Source organism: Rhinichthys klamathensis, unplaced genomic scaffold (genome assembly GCF_029890125.1).
Source record: "Rhinichthys klamathensis goyatoka isolate OS25496 unplaced genomic scaffold, OSU_Roscu_1.1 h1tg000090l_1, whole genome shotgun sequence".
Lineage (NCBI taxonomy): Eukaryota > Metazoa > Chordata > Actinopteri > Cypriniformes > Leuciscidae > Rhinichthys > Rhinichthys klamathensis.
The window spans coordinates 6,924,342-6,942,957 of record NW_026606629.1 but is presented as its reverse complement, the minus strand read 5'-3'; the positions used below and the strand labels follow the sequence as shown (position 1 = coordinate 6,942,957).

The 18,616-nt window shown below is 39.3% G+C and overlaps 1 protein-coding gene across 1 annotated transcript in view; it reads left to right on the top strand.

The window, feature by feature from the left end:
• Positions 1-12,614: 12,614 nt before the first annotated feature.
• Positions 12,615-18,616, top strand: part of htr2aa (5-hydroxytryptamine (serotonin) receptor 2A, genome duplicate a) — a 36,204-nt gene continuing 30,202 nt past the window's right edge. Inside the window, exon 1 of the mRNA XM_056252022.1 lies at positions 12,615-13,174. Within this exon, the coding sequence (XP_056107997.1) occupies positions 12,706-13,174 (469 nt within the window). The 5' untranslated portion in view covers positions 12,615-12,705. The remainder of the gene's footprint in view (positions 13,175-18,616) is intronic.

The following is an 18,616-nucleotide window of genomic DNA, read 5'->3' as shown; positions in this document are numbered from 1 at the left end:
CCGAACCGCGTAAAAAAAAGTCACGGTTATAAAAATACCCGTGTCCGTGTGGACAGGGCCTAAGTCTACTCAACTATCTCTCTGCTTAACACTCACCTGCTTATCCTGCTTGCTCTCTGCTACCTGTAAATGAACTACCCGTTACCAGTTACCTGAGTTGTCTCCTTCTGTAAGCTGACAATATATTTATTATGTCAATTGATTGATTTGTTGGTTTTGAAGCAGTTTGGTTTTGATTTTTGGTTTTGAAGCAGTATATGCTGGATGGCTTGTTTATACTTGCAGAAATGTCTGGGGAAGTTCCTCCAGATGTCCACTTCTGATTTTCTGACTGCTCTCTTTTTTATGACAATAGACTCTTATTTATTTGGCATTTGAGGAGGTTTGTTGACCGTCAGCAGTGAAATGAGTGCCAGCTGGGATGGTGTGAACACAGAAGGGGGTTGCAAACTGGCCAAGATCTTGAGCTATGAGTTAATGCATTACAAATGACATGGCAAAAAAATGTTTGATTGGCATCTTGTGATAAAGTAACAAGTAAGGGAAGCAGAAAAGGACAACAGACAGGCACCAAACACACACACTGTGGATATGTTGGCATAGATCAAAATCTTAGAACCGCAGCTGTGACTGGAAATTGTAATAGCACTGTCATTCTCATAGATGCAGCAATTAAAATTGTGATGTAACAGGAATATTGCAAAATAATTTTTGAGTTATTTGGTTCATGCTTTTAGCACGGTAGTCAAGATCATTTGTGATATCTTTTCGAAATTAAAAAGGAAGTAATTTATTGTTAAAATACTTAATATATAATATATTTTTTTAAATGCAGGCTATCACTCTTCTAAAACAGAGGAAGAGAAAACCATTGTATTTCCATATATGTGCAGATTTAAAGGGTTAGTTCACCAAGAAATTCTGTTATCATTTACTCACCCTAATGTCGTTCTCGTTCCAAACCCGTAAGACTTTCTTTCATCTTCAGAACACAAATGAAAATATTTTTAATAAAATTTGAGAGATTTCCGTCCCTCCATTGACAGTTTCACTTTGCTTCAAAAAATTTGCTTCAAAAAATTCATAAAGAAACTAATCCATATGAATTAAGCAGTTTTATTAAAAAAATTCTCGATTGCTTTGTATGATGAACTGATTTAATTTAGGCTTTTTTCAGATATAAACATTCATTAACGTTGCACACGTTAGTTATGATGTGAGAACCAATGAGGTTCATTCTCGTGTGTCACACAGCACTTTTGAGCTTCCACAAGAACCAATGAGGTTTGTTCTTGCGCATCAAGCAGTTACGCTTGAGCTTCTGTTTGTGTTCACTGATCAATGTTTATATGTGAATAAAAGCCTAGATTCAATTTGATCATATAAAGCGATCTTGTCTCTTCAGAAAATTTGGATTAAACCGTTCAATTCATATGGATTTTTTATGATCTCTTTATGAACCTTTTGAAGCGTCAAAGTGGTAGATGAGCAGACTCTCAATGGAGGGACAGAAATCTATCAGAATTCATTAAAAATATCTCCATTTGTGTTCCGAAGATGAACAAAAGTCTGGTTTGGAACAACATCAGGATGAGTAAATGATGACAGGAACAAAAAAATAAAATAATAATCGAAAATTAAAGGGTTCACCCAAAAATGAAAATTCTGTCTCATAATCTGTTTTATAACATCCCTGGTGTTTTTTCCCCCTCTCAAATCTTAAAATACAATTTGAGGCGTATTATCCACATTATCTAATGTTTTTTTTTCACTAAAAGGATACAGTCAGTGCATCTTTGAGTCTTAAATCATCTCATTTTAACATTATTTAGCTTATCCTTGGCAAACTAAATGTGGACATCACATCCGGACTCTCTTTTCCTATAGATTTTGTTTTTCACTTGCAGTTTGAATGCTGTAGAAGATTCAGACGAAGAACAAAAACCAACATGATGTGACAAACAACACAAAAGATGATGCCTGACAGAAAAAAAGAAATCTGTTGGGTATGTCAGTGAGTAATCTGACAATTATCTCCGTTAGCTGCTTTCAGTAACATGAATTCATTCACTGAGAAGCATTGAAGTTGGTTTTTGAAGATGTCATAACTGATTTTGTCACTTTTCTCACATACTCATTTTAACTTAATTAAAGTTAATGACAGAGTAAATGACATTGCTGTGAGCATTTACTTTTTTTGGACATCTTGGTAGTGAATTGGAGCAGATCAAGAAGATTTCAATCTTCAGCAGATGAATCACAGGCTGGAAAGTATCAGATTGCTGCAACAAGAGGTGTTGACTGAGACTGAGTGCTTATATTTATCCACAAGCATAAAAACACTCACAGATGATGATGATAATTGGAAATGAGCGGCAAACAGAGAAAATGAGCATTATGTAAAAGCCAAACTGTTCATGTAATGTCCATTGTGGTGACTGTGATTATATTTTTGGATCAACAATTAAAAAGAAGAAACTGACATTTGATGTCAGCTGAGCTGCCAACTAATTAGGAGACTGTCTGATTTAGTTCAGCAATTTCAGCATGATTTTCCAAATTGTTCTGCCTTTTCTTCACATACATGCCTGATGACTGAAAGAGAAATAGAATGACTACTGTCACAAATAATTTACAAATCCATATTTAGTTTAGTTTACTTTCCACATTGATGCTGCATTTTTTTCTACACAGTCCAATTAGAGGACTATTAGATGTATAAACCTGAAATTAAACATTTGTGATTATTTGTAATTCTAACACAGATTGTAAATGGTAATCATTTTATTATAATTGATTTTATTTGCTGCAGAGTCTGAACTCTGAAGTAATTTTACATACTCAATTCTGTAAGGCCGTCTAATTTGATCCAATGGCGGCATTCAAATTAGCGGTCTCACGCGTGTTCCATCTCTTCCCATCAAGGCAAAGGGATTTTTAATTAAATACAATACATTTTATCTTATGTATTAACTTGCTTTATCTGACTCCATAAAATGAAAGTTTTTCAATGATATCTGTGCATCATTAAATATACTTTAATGTTTGACTATTCCTTTTAACTCCAATGAAAATGAAGTCAAAGTCTGTTAGAATAATCAAATATAACAATTTATTATGTCAGGTAACAGTATTATGCCAATTTCATAATCAGTTCAAAGATCATCAATACAAAACATCAAATGCTTTAGGATAAGAGAAATAGATGCAAACCCAACATTTAAGAACTACATGAGCTAATCCTCACGGGCTATCTGAAATACAGAAAGAGCCCTGAGCTTTCGTTGCATTTTCCTTATATAGCCAGACCTTATTTGATATGTAAAACTAGAGTTTAGTGGAAATTTACTGTATTCCCCCACCATTACTGGGGGTACAATTTTGACCATCTGCTAAGAACAGTGGAAATTAGCATTCATGAATTTACACCTTTGGGAGTGCCTAGAGACCACATTCCTTTGTGTGCCAGTTATTTCTAAACTCTTAAAAACCTTATTTCCTTTTGTTTTACTTATTTGGAATGAGACATCTGAACCAGCCCTGAGACCTTTAAAATGATACTAAACACAATAATCATTCACATTAAACCATATATATATTCTTATGTGAGTTTTAGCTGTTACTGGGTGAGAGAATGAAATGTAAATCAGGTGAGACTGCGTGAGGGGGAGGTCGAATGTTAATTTTCAGCAAGTTCCTTTGTTTCAATAGACCATGTGGTCAGGACAGTTCCTCCAACCAGTTTTACAGTCTTACAATTCCTTGAGTGACTGCACCAAACTCCAAAAACCTTGATAATCTGGTGGTGTTTGATTAGACCTGAGTTTAACAATTTTTGTTTTCAGTCTGCTATTAATAGATCAAACAAATTACCGGAAAATGACTATGCACAGATTTAGAAGATGCCTTTAGAATGCATTTTGAATCATTATTCAAATTTGATTCTGTTTTTGAAAAGTAGAGTGCACTGCAGCACTATCAGAGCCAAGGGCAACAAAGGATTATTTTAAGCTTAATCATATATAATAACTTCTATACAAGCCTCAAAGTGGCCAGGCTGATCCCATATAGAGCATGACAAATGTATTTAACCCCTTAACTGCTTGGCACTGCTTGGTTTTTTACTGGTTTCCCTCCCCCCCCATCACATATTTTAGTAATCATAAATCAGATATCATTCGAAAGCTTAAACACTAAAAAAAAATTCATCCTGTGAAAACCGTTTTAAAATCGGCCATTGCGTTAGCATGGAAACAGTACTTTAAATCCTTTTAGCAAGCTTCTCCTAGTGGGCAGTCACGTTTCATATTATTCTTATAATTTTATTTGAACTATTTTATTATCAAAACTTTTTCTAATCTTGACTTTACACATATAATCAGACAGGTCTGAGACTTGGTTCCATATTTAGCGACTGTTTTGGTAGGAGTGAGATTAAAGAGAACAAAAAAAAAAAATCTGTATAATGTGGGTGTTGTTACATGTATGTCCTGTGTTTCCCCCGTTCTTTGTGTATTTGGTTTAATCCTGTGTCACTTTTCCCGCTCCTCGTTAGTTCTCAGTTCCTTCACCTGTCTACCTGTCATTATCAGTTCATTTGCCCCAGCTGTGTCTTGTTCTCATTATCCGTTCTAAGTGTATTTATACCCTGTGTTCTCCCTCACTCCTTGTCGGTTCTCGTTCGTATGTACGTTTATGTAACGTTTGTGTATGGTGTGTTGCTGTTTCCCGTGATCCTTGTTTTGTTTGAGTAAATTATATTTGAATTGGACCTGTTGACTGCTGCCTCTTCCTCTGCCTACACCAACCGTAACAGAAGAACCGACCTAAAATATGGAGGACGCTATGGAGGCTTTTCTATTTAATCAGAATGGGAGTTCTCTGGAGGAATTTGTTGCAGTTTACCTGCATCTGCATCAGGACGTTTACTGGGAGGAGGAGTTCTTAAAGCAGCGGTTCTGGAGAGGACTGGATGATCCACTAACCCAGATACTGCTGCTAGAAGACTTAAATCTTTCTTTTGCTGAATTTATGGACAGAGCTCTGTGGGTTTGTGGTTCTTCCCTCATAGTAACACCAGCCGATCCAGAGCCCGCTGATCCTGCGCCAGAGCCCGCTGATCCTGCGCCAGAGCCCGCTGATCCTGCGCCAGAGCCCGCTGATCCTGCGCCAGAGCCCGCTGATCCTGCACCAGAGCCCGTCGCCTGCCCGCCAGAGCCTGAGCCCGTCGCCTGCCCGCCAGAGCCTGAGCCCGTCGCCTGCCCGCCAGAGCCTGAGCCCGTCGCCTGCCCGCCAGAGCCTGAGCCCGTCGCCTGCCCGCCAGAGCCTGAGCCCGTCGCCTGCCCGCCAGAGCCTGAGCCCGTCGCCTGCCCGCCAGAGCCTGAGCCCGTCGCCTGCCCGCCAGAGCCTGAGCCCGTCGTCTGCCCGCCAGAGCCTGAGCCGCCTTCACTACTGGAGCACGCCTATCCGCCAGAGACTAAGCACACCACACGTAAGTCCACTCAAGAGGAGACTGCATTGATGGTGATGTCTACGGCGATTTTGTGTGTGTGGGCTACACACACATCAGTTCTGGCCCATGCATCCATTCCTCCCGAGCCTTCTCCGCTGGTTCCGTCCAGCCCAGCCGAGCCTTCACAGCCGGTTCCATCCAGCCCAGCCAAGCCCGCACCGCTGGTTCCGTCCAGCCCAGCCAAGCCCGCACCGCTGGTTCCGTCCGGCCCAGCCAAGCCCTCATCGCTGGTTCCGTCCAGCCCAGCCAAGCCCGCACAGCTGGTCACGTCCAGCCCTGCCGAGCCTGAGCTTCCCTGCAGCCCTGCCGAGCCTGAGCTTCCCTGCAGCCCTGCCGAGCCTGAGCTTCCCTGCAGCCCTGCCGAGCCTGAGCTTCCCTGCAGCCCTGCCGAGCCTGAGCTTCCCTGCAGCCCTGCCGAGCCTGAGCTTCCCTGCAGCCCTGCCGAGCCTGAGCTTCCCTGCAGCCCTGCCGAGCCTGAGCTTCCCTGCAGCCCTGCCGAGCCTGAGCTTCCCTGCAGCCCTGCCGAGCCTGAGCTTCCCTGCACGCCTGCCGAGCCAGAGCTTCCCTGCACGCCTGCCGAGCCAGAGCTTCCCTGCACGCCTGCCGAGCCAGAGCTTCCCTGCACGCCTGCCGAGCCGGAGCTTCCCCGCACGCCTGCCGAGCCGGAGCTTCCCCGCGCGTCTGCCGAGCCAGAGCCTTCTCCGCTGGTCCCGTCCAGTCCTCCCGAGCCTTCTCCGCTGGTCCCGTCCAGTCCTCCCGAGCCTTCTCCGCTGGTCCCGTCCAGTCCTCCCGAGCCTTCTCCGCTGGTCCCGTCCAGTCCTCCCGTGCCTTCTCCGCTGGTCCCGTCCAGTTCCCCCAAGCCTGTCTCTGAACCCGTCACTCCCCCCAAGAAAATTTTGGGGGGGGGATATAAGCCACCCTGGCCACCTGAAGTGGCCTCTCCACCCTGGCCACCTGAAGTGGCCTCTCCACCCTGGCCACCTGAAGTGGCCTCTCCACCCTGGCCACCTGAAGTGGCCTCTCCACCCTGGCCACCTGAAGTGGCCTCTCCACCCTGGCCACCTGAAGTGGCCTCTCCACCCTGGCCTCCTGAAGTGGCCTCTCCACCCTGGCCACCCGAGGGAAAGTCTCCACCCTGGCCACCCGAGGGAAAGTCTCCACCCTGGCCTCCTGCACGTCCTGCTCCGCCCTGGCCTCCTGCACGTCCTGCTCCGCCCTGGCCTCCTGCACGTCCTGCTCCGCCCTGGCCTCCTGCATGTCCTGCTCCGCCCTGGAGGCTTCCTGCTCCGGGTAGGCCACTCCCTCGTCAGCCTCCAGGGCGCCCACCCCCCCACCCTTATTGATGTTGCTCGGCGCGAGGACGCGCCTTGCAGGAGGGGGAGCTAATGTTACATGTATGTCCTGTGTTTCCCCCGTTCTTTGTGTATTTGGTTTAATCCTGTGTCACTTTTCCCGCTCCTCGTTAGTTCTCAGTTCCTTCACCTGTCTACCTGTCATTATCAGTTCATTTGCCCCAGCTGTGTCTTGTTCTCATTATCCGTTCTAAGTGTATTTATACCCTGTGTTCTCCCTCACTCCTTGTCGGTTCTCGTTCGTATGTACGTTTATGTAACGTTTGTGTATGGTGTGTTGCTGTTTCCCGTGATCCTTGTTTTGTTTGAGTAAATTATATTTGAATTGGACCTGTTGACTGCTGCCTCTTCCTCTGCCTACACCAACCGTAACAGGTGTCACCTGGTGGCTATTTTTTGTATCATGCCTTAACAAAATCGCATAGGAACTTTTGTGATATCAACAACTTTACATGAACTTTAAATTTGGAACACATATATACAGTATGCCTTTGATTGTATAGCAATTTTAGAGAACATTTTTTACTTTGTTTTAATTTAATTTAATTGTACTTTTTTAACTTATTTTTAATTGTATTATTTGGTAAAATATATATTTTGTATAAAATGTTTAGTACAGTACATTTGCTTTACAGTGAACTTAAACTTCTATAACATTTTTACACTTTCATTTTTTGAAGTGCTTTCACTTCAGAGATAATCTGCTGTGTGTTTTTTTTTTAAAGAGACGCACCTTAGGTCTGTATTCCATTCTTTTTGTTCTTCTATTTCTGAAGATGTCTATTGCCCTTTGCAGTCTTTGTTCTTATCTGCTCGAGCACTGAGCATCTCCATGGTTATGAGCCTGTGATAGGTCAAAAAAGAGGCAACAATGTGATTATCGTTTGGTTATCTCATTCCCTATTGAATGCATTGTTAGCGACAAAGCCTTTCCATGGCAACAACTGGCTGTGAGTGGCAGCGAGTTTGTTGATATCTGAGTGGAAAGCAGAGCTGGAGGGCTAGTGCTGATGTACTGTCCAGTGACCTGGAGTTGTTTTGAGGGTCTGCAGTGCAACGTATCATGCTTCCTATGACTGTATTACCATTATGAGCATTTAACTGGAACTTCAAAAGACTCATGTATGGATGGTGTCCATTTACACTGTGTAAGAAGCAACACATAGACAACATTCAATTAATGTGTTTGGTATATCAGTCTGACCAAAAATAAAAAAATGATATAATTCCTTAAATCAGAAATACAGCTGCCATTTAATAATCGTGGTACAGCATCACTGTATCACCAAATGCCAACCGAAATACAGTTATAGCTGAGAAATGAGGCAAGAAAAGCATGCAGCTGAAAATGTGATGTTCATATTTGCATAACTTATTCATTACTGCACCTCAGCAACTTTCATTTGTGCCGTTAATGAACCGAGCAGAATAAAGACCGAAGGCATTCTGTCATAGCACTGAGATTATTACAGTTTTTTCTCAGTCGCTTTGGTGCATTTCTCACATCACTGTAACTGTAACTGTTACAGTGATGTAACTGTTGTTGCATTTACACAACAGTTAATGACGTTCTCAAAACAATTAGTACAAACTGCAAAACCTATTTGATAACCTGCAAAAGCGTGTCGCTTGCTCAAAATGGATAGCTCATTCCACAAAAGCAAGTAATCATGTCAATGAAAGTGTCAGTGTCATCAAGATGAAAAGTCCTGACACCATTGTTTATGAACAAGATAGTCAAATGGCTTTGTCATGTTTTCATTATGACAGTTTACTCTGTAAATGTTTTCCAATGCAAAAAATTCAAAAAAGATCTCGGTGACAAAATGCTTAAGACAGCACTATATACTATTTGCACAGCCATTTAAAAACTACAGTAAAGTTACTGTATTTTGTGAGGTAACTGAGTACAAGACACTGAATATGTAAGTTTCACATTTTTACTGCATGCTGTTTGCAATTCTAATTTGTTCACAGCATTGTGCAAAAGAAAAAATATACCCTTATTTACAACAAACATAAACTCCCTTTGGGTAGAGCTGTGCACAACTGTAAACAATATTGCAGTATACATATTGGAACTGAACATACAGCATACATAGTACTGTAAATCATTCATGCACATCCCTTCTCATCAGTGAATGCTGAGGTTCACCTGAGAGAAATTGTTCAATTTAGGTTTAAAAAAGATTTTAAAAAAGATTAAAAAAGATATATAATTTTTTTTATTTGCTTGACAGATTTTGACAACTAGTTCAACATGTTTGTATGTGATGACTCAAGCAATGACATGAGGACTATTAGTGATATATGGAATGACTATTCAGCATTCACAAGTATAGTTAATTTTGACTGACATGACATAAGCAAATGATAATGTTATAAAACAGCAGAGAGTTGTATGAAAGCAATTGATGCATGTCCAAAAGCATTTGCAATTTGTTGGAAGGAATGAGAAACTGCTACTATGATGTGCACAAATGACTAAATGTTGTGGAGGTTGAACTAACTGTTGTGCAAATGTAAATAGTGATGTGAGAAATGCACCAAAGCGACTGAGAAAAACTGTATTAGCAAATATTCCCTTAATTTAAACGTTGAAGTACAGGACTGAACCTGTAAAGAGTCATCATGGATGACCATGATAGACCCTTATAAGTACTTTAGAGCAAAATATTTCAACAAAGCTAGTTAAATATTAGTAATTTTCTTCCTCCATGTCTCAATGAATCTATAAATCTGATCAATTTGTTTATTTATTTTTGCATGCATGCAATGTGTATTATAAGTCTTCTGTATAGAGAATAATTCAAAGGTCATTTCAATCTTCCCCTTGTTTGCTACAGAACCAGCTTGCATGTGTGTGTGTCTTCTGTAAACATTTAATGTGTAAATCTATGAGTAGCGCTCATTAGAAGGTGAGATCTTATTGGAAGTGAGCTATTGATAGTCCACATCTGACAGGTTCATTTTTTACCAGAGTCTCATGTCTATGGTCAACACTTTTCATTTCACACCACACGCCATATTCACACATTCACATGTAAACATTTATTCTACAAGACATGACTGCCAGGTTAGATGTACTACAAAAAGGAAGATAAGCGGCACAGTGCTGGGGGTAATGAGACAGTTCAAATGTAAATGGAAGTGTAAGAGGAGAAAGAGAGAGAGAAAGAAAGAGAGAAAGCTTGAAATATATTGCACAACTAATGCCAGTTGTGTGAGAGAAGATGGATAAATGGATAAATGATCAGGGAGAGGGACAGATATACATTTATATAGATAGATAGATAGATAGATAGATAGATAGATAGATAGATAGATAGATAGATAGATAGATAGATAGATAGATAGATAGATAGATAGATAGATAGATAGATAGACTGAGATGGATGGATGGATGGATATATGGGATATATGGATCTATATATATGGATATAGAGGGATTGGTAGACATTAAAATATAGATGTATGGAATGATAGATGCATTGATGGATGGATGGATAGACAGATAGAGGGTTAGATTTAGTTGGATGGATGATGAATGGATGGATGGACGGATAGAGGGATAGATATTAGGGATGTAACGTTTCAAATTACTCACGGATCGGTTTGTATCACGGTTTTAGCATCACGGTTTCCATATGGTTCGATATGTGTTAAGTTCAGAGAAAAATGACTACTGTCAAATAAAAAATAAAGAAAATATAAGAACAAATAATCAAACTACAAGGAACAGCATTAATAAATACAATAGAGCAAAGATAAAAAAAACAACAAAATAAAACAGTGCTTTTCAGGTTATTTTGGAATCTAACAAACAGTAGTTTTCTGGTACAGAAATTGAATAAAGTAATCAAATGTAAAATATCATTGCATATAATCTTCACTGCAAATATTAAAAAGAGATTAATCATTATTAAAGTTAATAAAGTTATTGAGTCAAGAACAGTGAGTGATTTCCTTGTCTCTTGTTGTTTGATTAACATTAAAAACAGACAGCTGGAATATTAGGCTGTTGTCACTTTAAGACATAATGCACGGATCCAGTACACTGATACACATGCGTTGTCTTTCCCGACTGTTTACGTTCACTTAAGACATAACCTACTAAGTTTGCTAGGATACTCGGCAAGACGGGCATGTTGACAATTTTTGTTTAAATTTGTCCATTCAAGAGCAAGACTTGAAAGAGAACTCAACTCAATATTTGCGCACTGTCTGAGACGAGGTTTACCGTGTGCGGCTAAGATGAGTGCACACATAAATCTTCACACAGCGTGTGCGAGTATTCTTTCACGTCTTTTTGCGCTTGAATCTTTAAATTGGCAAGGCTTAAATAAATTTAGTTTAAACACAGATAGCAACATGTGCTGTTCAGGTCTCACCTCTGCGTACGGGTGATGACAACATAAATGGCTTGTCATATATTAGAGCATTTTTAAACTTTGTTCAATAGGCTATAGCCAACGGCACTTCTATTGAACAAAGTTTACAAAGATTACTTTTTTTGTCCACGTTTTTTTGATTATCGCTGTTGTAACGTATTGGGAAGCCAGAATGCGTATCCATCGACATATATCTGTGTCTGTTTTACGCATTGTTATTTTCAACAAACCATATTATAGATGTCATCAGATTTAAGATGTGGGTGGAGAACGGTACGGTTTGATTTTTTTTTATTGAGAACCGTTACACCCTTAATAGATGAACAGATAGATAGGGATAGATTGACAAGATAGATAGATTTATTGATTGATATAGATGGACAAATAGAGGGATAGTTAGACGTTTAGATATAGATGGATGGATAGATGATAGAGGGATAGATAGACGTTTAGATATAGATGGATGGATAGATGATAGAGGGATAGATAGACGTTTAGATGGATGGATGCATGAATAGATGGACAAACAGATAGATGGGATAGACATGATATTTTATTCCAGCAGTCATGATATTTTAACACCGGAAGCATAATTATTTTCTCAAGGTAAGTTTGTGTGTTTTATATATTTGTCTGAATATTTTCCTAATCTTGCCTGCTATTTCCATGAATCACATTTTCTTTGGGCCTCAAGAAAGTGGAGTGTGTGTATTTGTGTCGCCTATCACATTACATAAGCTCCCTGATTCATTTTGGTAGTTGCAGATGCAGGTGCAGAAGAAAGAGGGAACACCTGAGGAACTTTCACTAAACCTCTGACTCACACTTCTGTCTCTCTCTCTCTCTCTCTCTCTCTCTCTCTCTCTCTCTCTCTCTCTCTCTCTCTCTCTCTCTCTCTCTCTCTCTCTCTCTCTCTCTCTCTCTCTCTCTCTCTCTCTCTCTCCCTCACTCTCTCAGCACAGCTGGATTGAACAGAATGATCACTGACTTGAGGAGGACCAGACTCTGCTAGCTCACACACAGCCAGAGAGAGCAGAGAGAGGGAGCACGCGAGAGAGAGAGAGAGAGAGAGAGAGAGAGAGAGAGAGAGAGAGAGAGAGAGAGAGAGAGAGAGAGAGAGAGAGAGAGAGAGAGCATGTGCTCAACTAGCAGGTCATCCAGCTCATAAAATCTGACAACGAGAACAGAGGGGAACAAGAAGACTGCGCGTTCTGAAATGCACGGATTATGGAAACCACGTTTTATCTATACACCTTACATTTCCAGTTTTCAGGCTTTTTGGTGACAGTAAAAGAGTAGCAGGAAGACTTCAGGAGTGTTTTCAAACTGGACAGAATGAAGCAAACCTCTGGACTCGTGGCTGTATGAAAGATGCCATGAAGAAAAGAAGGATACATCACCTCTAACTGAACTTGTTTTTGACAGTCTATCAGTGTTAATAAGGGACATTATGAACTTGCATGCCAACATTTCAAAACCTGTGTCCAAAAGCATCTTCACCTCTTCGAACCTGATGCCCTTTGACCCAGACACCTGGACACCGGACACGGACATCATGCTGGGTAATGTGGTCCGTAACAGTACGTTTGGCTGTAACAGAAGTTGGGCTGATACAGAAGAATCTCTCCTGCCCAATCTATCCATCATCGGCACTTCCAGTGAAAGGAAAGAACCACTGTCATGGCTAAGGTGCAACGGCGAGACGAGTAAAGAGGAGTTAGTTCGGAAAAACTGGGTTGCACTGCTGATTTTGATTGTGGTCATTGTTACGGTTTCTGGAAACATTCTAGTAATCTTGGCTGTCAATCTGGAACGAAAACTGCAAAATGCCACCAATTACTTTCTCATGTCACTGGCAGTAGCAGATATGCTTCTGGGACTTCTGGTCATGCCTGTCTCCATGGTGACCATTGTGTATGGTGAGTCTGCTTTGATTTTGACAGCTGCAATAGGTGTGTACTGTTGTGATTGATTATGTAGGCAGTGATGTTTGGATGTAAGCTTTCACTTACACAGTGTTGAATGTTCTTGTGTGATTATGAATGACAGTAATGTGTGGTGATCTAGTAATGTCAATGTCAAGGTTTCAGAAGTTTACTACTAGTGATTGGAAACCATATGAAGAGTTATTGCCATATGAGTTTCCACTGGAAAAGTTGGAAGTGAACTTATGGCTGATGTTAATAAGGGACAGAAGAAATTTTCCCACCTCCTACTTGAAAATAATGACTGGAACGGTGCTCGGAAGTCGGACAGGGATTAGATTAGATTGATCAATCCTGACCTCAGGGAGAAGCGTCATTTGATATGGAAAAGAGGTCGGGCGACTGTTGAGCATTTGTTGTTTGTAATGTTTTTTGTAATGTTGTATTTAAAGGTTTTTTTTTTTTTTGCTGTTTTTTATAGTGACCTTTGCTTTTGCCATAATCGGCCTAATTGACATGAGTTGTGGCACTGTCTTGTGGTGTATTTGGATATTCCCCTTCCAACAAAAACAAGATTGGAGCGGTGAAAGTGTGATTTCTAGGGATGTGCAAGACTAGTACATTGGAAATAGTCTATTACATCTAAAAAATAGTTTTACACATTTATGTTTTGCTTTATATTTTTACAAAGGCTACGTTCAAATATTGTTAATGACATGTTAATGTTACGTTTTAACAATAATACGTTATTTAGAAAATTGGATAACTGGTGCAGAAAACAATGTCATTTTCTTTTCACTTCAGGCCTTGCATGCGTTTTCATTGACAGCGGAGTCAGAGGAATATTCACTGGAAAAATGAGGTGTGGGAGTATTTTGTTTAGAAAAAAAAAAAAACCTTAATATTGTGGTGGCTAACGGTAATGAAGTGAATGCTTAAGTTTTTTCAACATTGATCATAATGCAAGGCAAGCACATTGCATATATATATATATATATATATATATATTTCAGCACCATTCAGAATAGGATTTGACTGTTTGATTCACATTGGGATCGCATATGCACATACTGTTTTTTGGTTGTCTTCCAGGGGTTTGTTTACTTTTAGACTAGTTGATAGATGGTTGCATAATCTATGTTTGATAAAAACACATTAGTAGTAGCACATCCCTAGTGATGGCACAGCCTTGAGACAGACGTAATTGGACTAGACAATTTACCTCAGTAACCCTTTGAATTATAATATATAAAATCGTTATAAAAAACTTAAGAGAAAACAAGTTATGCACATGCATTATTTCTATATTTCTTCAATGTAACAAATCTAAATCAATCAAATCCCCATTTTATACTTGAAAAACTGTTTGAGTAAAGTAAGGTATATGGTGTAATAGCACAGAATTTGAAATGACATTGAACATGACTGCAGCATACAGTATTTGTGGCATTTAATGGTAATTTTCTAGTATACTATTCTGAACCCCAGTTTAAGGTATTTTAAATGACAGAAAAGTTTTGATTCACTGGTTAGTTTTTTTCACTGTGCTGATATTTCTTTTTTATATATACTGCATATATAGGGTCATGTTTATTTATCATTTCCACATTGTGTTGTTAATTTTGATTCATTATCTTTCCTGTTTCATTAGGGAAATGCTAATTTCTGTGTAATTTGTTATTTGTCTACTTAAAGTGGATGTGTTAATTGATCATTAGTGGCCTTGTATACACTGACGAGTGTATTTTCATGCAAAGGGCTTGCTGGATGACATTGTAGATTATTTTAATTGCTCCTCTATTTTATAATGAGTCCTAACACATAAAAAATGCATGGTTTAGACACAAGCTTTTATATTAGTTTATGATGGAGTTTGAAGGTGTTACTATTCGAGTGTGTTTTTCTGATGAAGCTTGACAGTGAAACGTCATTGTCACGCTGTATTTCAGGCTGTTATCAGTGTGCCGAGGCAGCCGTTTTGAAGAACTCAAAGAGACAGAGAGGTTAAAATCGCACAAGAGTGTGCATGAGAGAAATATGCCACACTCTTCAACGTTTCCATCCCTCTCTGTCTCTCTTCTGCTCATTTGTCCCCTCTAGATACTGTATGCTGTGGGAAGTATTAGTACTATTAGTCAGACTGTGGATGTGAATGAATGACATCATGTCACGGTTTTAGGACAGAGTCATGTGTTACAGCTAAAACCTTGTTAACAATTCAAGGTATGTGTGTGTGTTAGTAAAAGGACCTCTGCTGCTTGGTAAATGCATTTGTTAAACGGTCAAACAAAAGAACCCATTAAAGGTGATGATGTGGAGGGAGAATTTTGAAAGAAAGTCTCATTATTTTATGCTGCGTAAACGCTGGACTGATGCTATTCAAATCCACTGGATGCTGGTGAGATTCGCATCTTTGAGCACCAAAATTACATATTTAAATGTTGTTTCCTTGAAAAAAATGTCTTCATGCCATACTATCGCTTGAATAACTACACCCTTGTCTCATTAAGTATTCATTGTTCTATGAATATGCAAATTAGCTCCGCCTCCACTCACTCACACCAGCTCAGAGATCCACTCGTTGATGATCACACGTTGACGTGATTGGTTACAAGGTTGTTTGTGACATTAGAAACACCAGCAATTTCAAACCGTGTTTTTGAGTCTTTCTTTGGTTCTCTGCAGTTTTAAAGGGGTCATATAATGCCATTTTTATACAAGTTAATTTGATTCATTAGGGTCTAAATGAAAAGTTTGTAATATACTTTAATTAAAAATTCTCATTAGTATTGTAAGAAAACACTCATTTTACCTGGTCAAAACAGCTCTATTTTCAGCACGCCGTTTCAGTGCATATGCCTTTAAATGATAATGAGCTTCGCTCACTCCGCCCCTCTTTACTGTGGGCGTTTTGACACAATGCAAGTGGAGTGTTGCCTTGACAACAGTTGAGGGTATATTTTGGAGAAAGAATGGAGTTTCTGAGGACACATCTGTGCAACATCAATTTGTACCGGAGTCAAACCCGGAACAAGATGACGGCCGCAAAGAAGTTCGACAATTTAGGCTCGAACAGGACGTTTCTGAATGGTTGGTTAACGTAATGTCACTTTGATCTATCTTTGTGTACTGGCAGGGTAGAGTAACTTAGTGAGATGTACGAACGCTATGTGTTTAACTTACGGATGTAACGTTATACGTACTCAGGTGGAATAACACAATAACCATAACCCGTTGTTCATTATAAACGTGGGATTATGAATTATATTGAGAACGTCGTACATAGAAAACATGCCGTAATGTACCCTGAGTGTAAACCTTAGCCGCATTCATCGTGAAGCGTGCAAGCGATTTGCAAAGATTAATATAAAGGTTAATACAACTTTACACTCACTTCTTCTGGAGGTGCAGGAGGGACATGAATAGTTGGTACCGATTCTTTTTTCAGGAGCAGCTTCTTAGCAAAACCAGCTTTATACTGACCCTCATTTATAAAGCAGTCTGGTGAGAAATGATTCGCGCAAACATGAAAGCATTGACGTTGCTCGTGGGGAATATTCCCTTCGAAAACAAAACTCAGCCACTGCGTCTTCAGCGGTTCGGATTTAGGAACATCAAAATGACTGCTGTGTTCGTTATTACACCCAAGAACAGAACACCACAATCGCTTAGACGCCATTCTGCTCCAGTGTATCAACAATAGCGGACTATGATGACAGCTCACTCAGTGCTGGTCTGTGTTGAAACGCTGCCGTCAATCAACAATCGCGGGAGGGGCGTCCGACCGTGTGACGTCACACGGTCAAACGGCTCAATTTAAGGCAGGGGAAAACATATGAGGAGATTAAAACAAAAACACTGGATAGATTTTTATCATTATATGATGGTTGTGTACAGGCACTGCCAGCACACATTTCGGTACAATCAACTTGAAAAAGTGCATGTACCATTATATGACCCCTTTAAGGAGAAAATACTCAGCAACGATGTTGATTTATGAATTTGCAAATGGTTTGTTTCAAAGCATATTAAAAACATCACATAGACATAAACAACATTAAAAGCTTGATTTTCACCACAGGGGGACTTTAAGCAATTTGTCTTGGTCTCCTGGCTGGCTGTGCATTTTTGGTTTTATTGTTCAGGAGAAATTACTATTGTTATTTTGCCTGTTAATTGGCTTGATTAAACTCTTTGTCCTTGTGTTTGTGAGTCACAATGTCTGTTCCATTCTCCTTTTCTTTTTGTCTCACATGAATGCATACACAAACACAACACATATTTTCCGGAGAATGTTGCAATGAATTATAGCTTCTATCATTTTTTTTTTCAAATATATGAAAATATTATATGAAAATATACTTTTAAGAATATATGCAAAATATTGTGAATTAATACCATGTATTTAGAGAAATAATCTTGTTTAGTTAAGCTTTGGCACATAACTCACCGCGGTAGGAATGCACCGATATTACAATTTTACCAATATTTGATGATTATTTTTTATATTAATGTTATATTAATAAATGGTCATGTATTTAGAATGTACTAAGAATTTACATTTTTCTATTGATATATTTTCATATTAAAAATCTATATGGTTTTGTCTGAAATTTAGACATCACAACTTCATAATGTACAATATGAAAAATAAATTGATTTGCTAAATATTAAAATGTTATTAAATTATTTGTGTTTAACTTTGATTTACTTTAAGTGAGCGTTAGATTACAGCCAAGTTAATCTAAATGTAAAAGTAGGGGAAATGAGCTGCACAACTAAATATCCATAATATTGATTGATACAATAAATTCAGAAATCTAATAGAAGTGTGTGTAACCGATATGGTACTGTTATATTGTGCATCCCTATACAACGGTGTTATTGTTATAGGACTATTTATATACTATTATAATACATAATATGTTGAATTAGCTTTTTTTTCCCCTTTTAATTTTACTTTCAATTTTAGTCATTTTGTTCTATTAATCTGTGTTATACTCAAGCATTGAATCATGTGGCTTGTTAAGGAGAGGAGTGCAATCTGGAGTTTTTGACTGGCAGATAAAAAAAAAACATGAATGAAAAAATCATAAATGTAATATTAGAAGCAATCACACAGCAACCTCTCAAAACACTCAAGCAATCGCATAGCAGAGTGCTAACACCCAGTCAGAACACCCTAGCAACCGCATTGCAATGCCCTGGCAACCAAACACAACTCCTTGGCAAAGCAGTAGCAAGTTTTGCGCAGGAAAGTGTCAATTCTTCAGAAAATTAAAAAATATGGTCTTGTTCGGTATAAGCTGTTTGAACAGATAATAATTAGTGTGTTTTTGAATTGATAATGGGTGGATTCAATAGGCAGCTGCTCTGTATTGTTCCAGCACATGCAGACACAGAGGAAGGAAGCTACTCACTATAATACTATGGGCT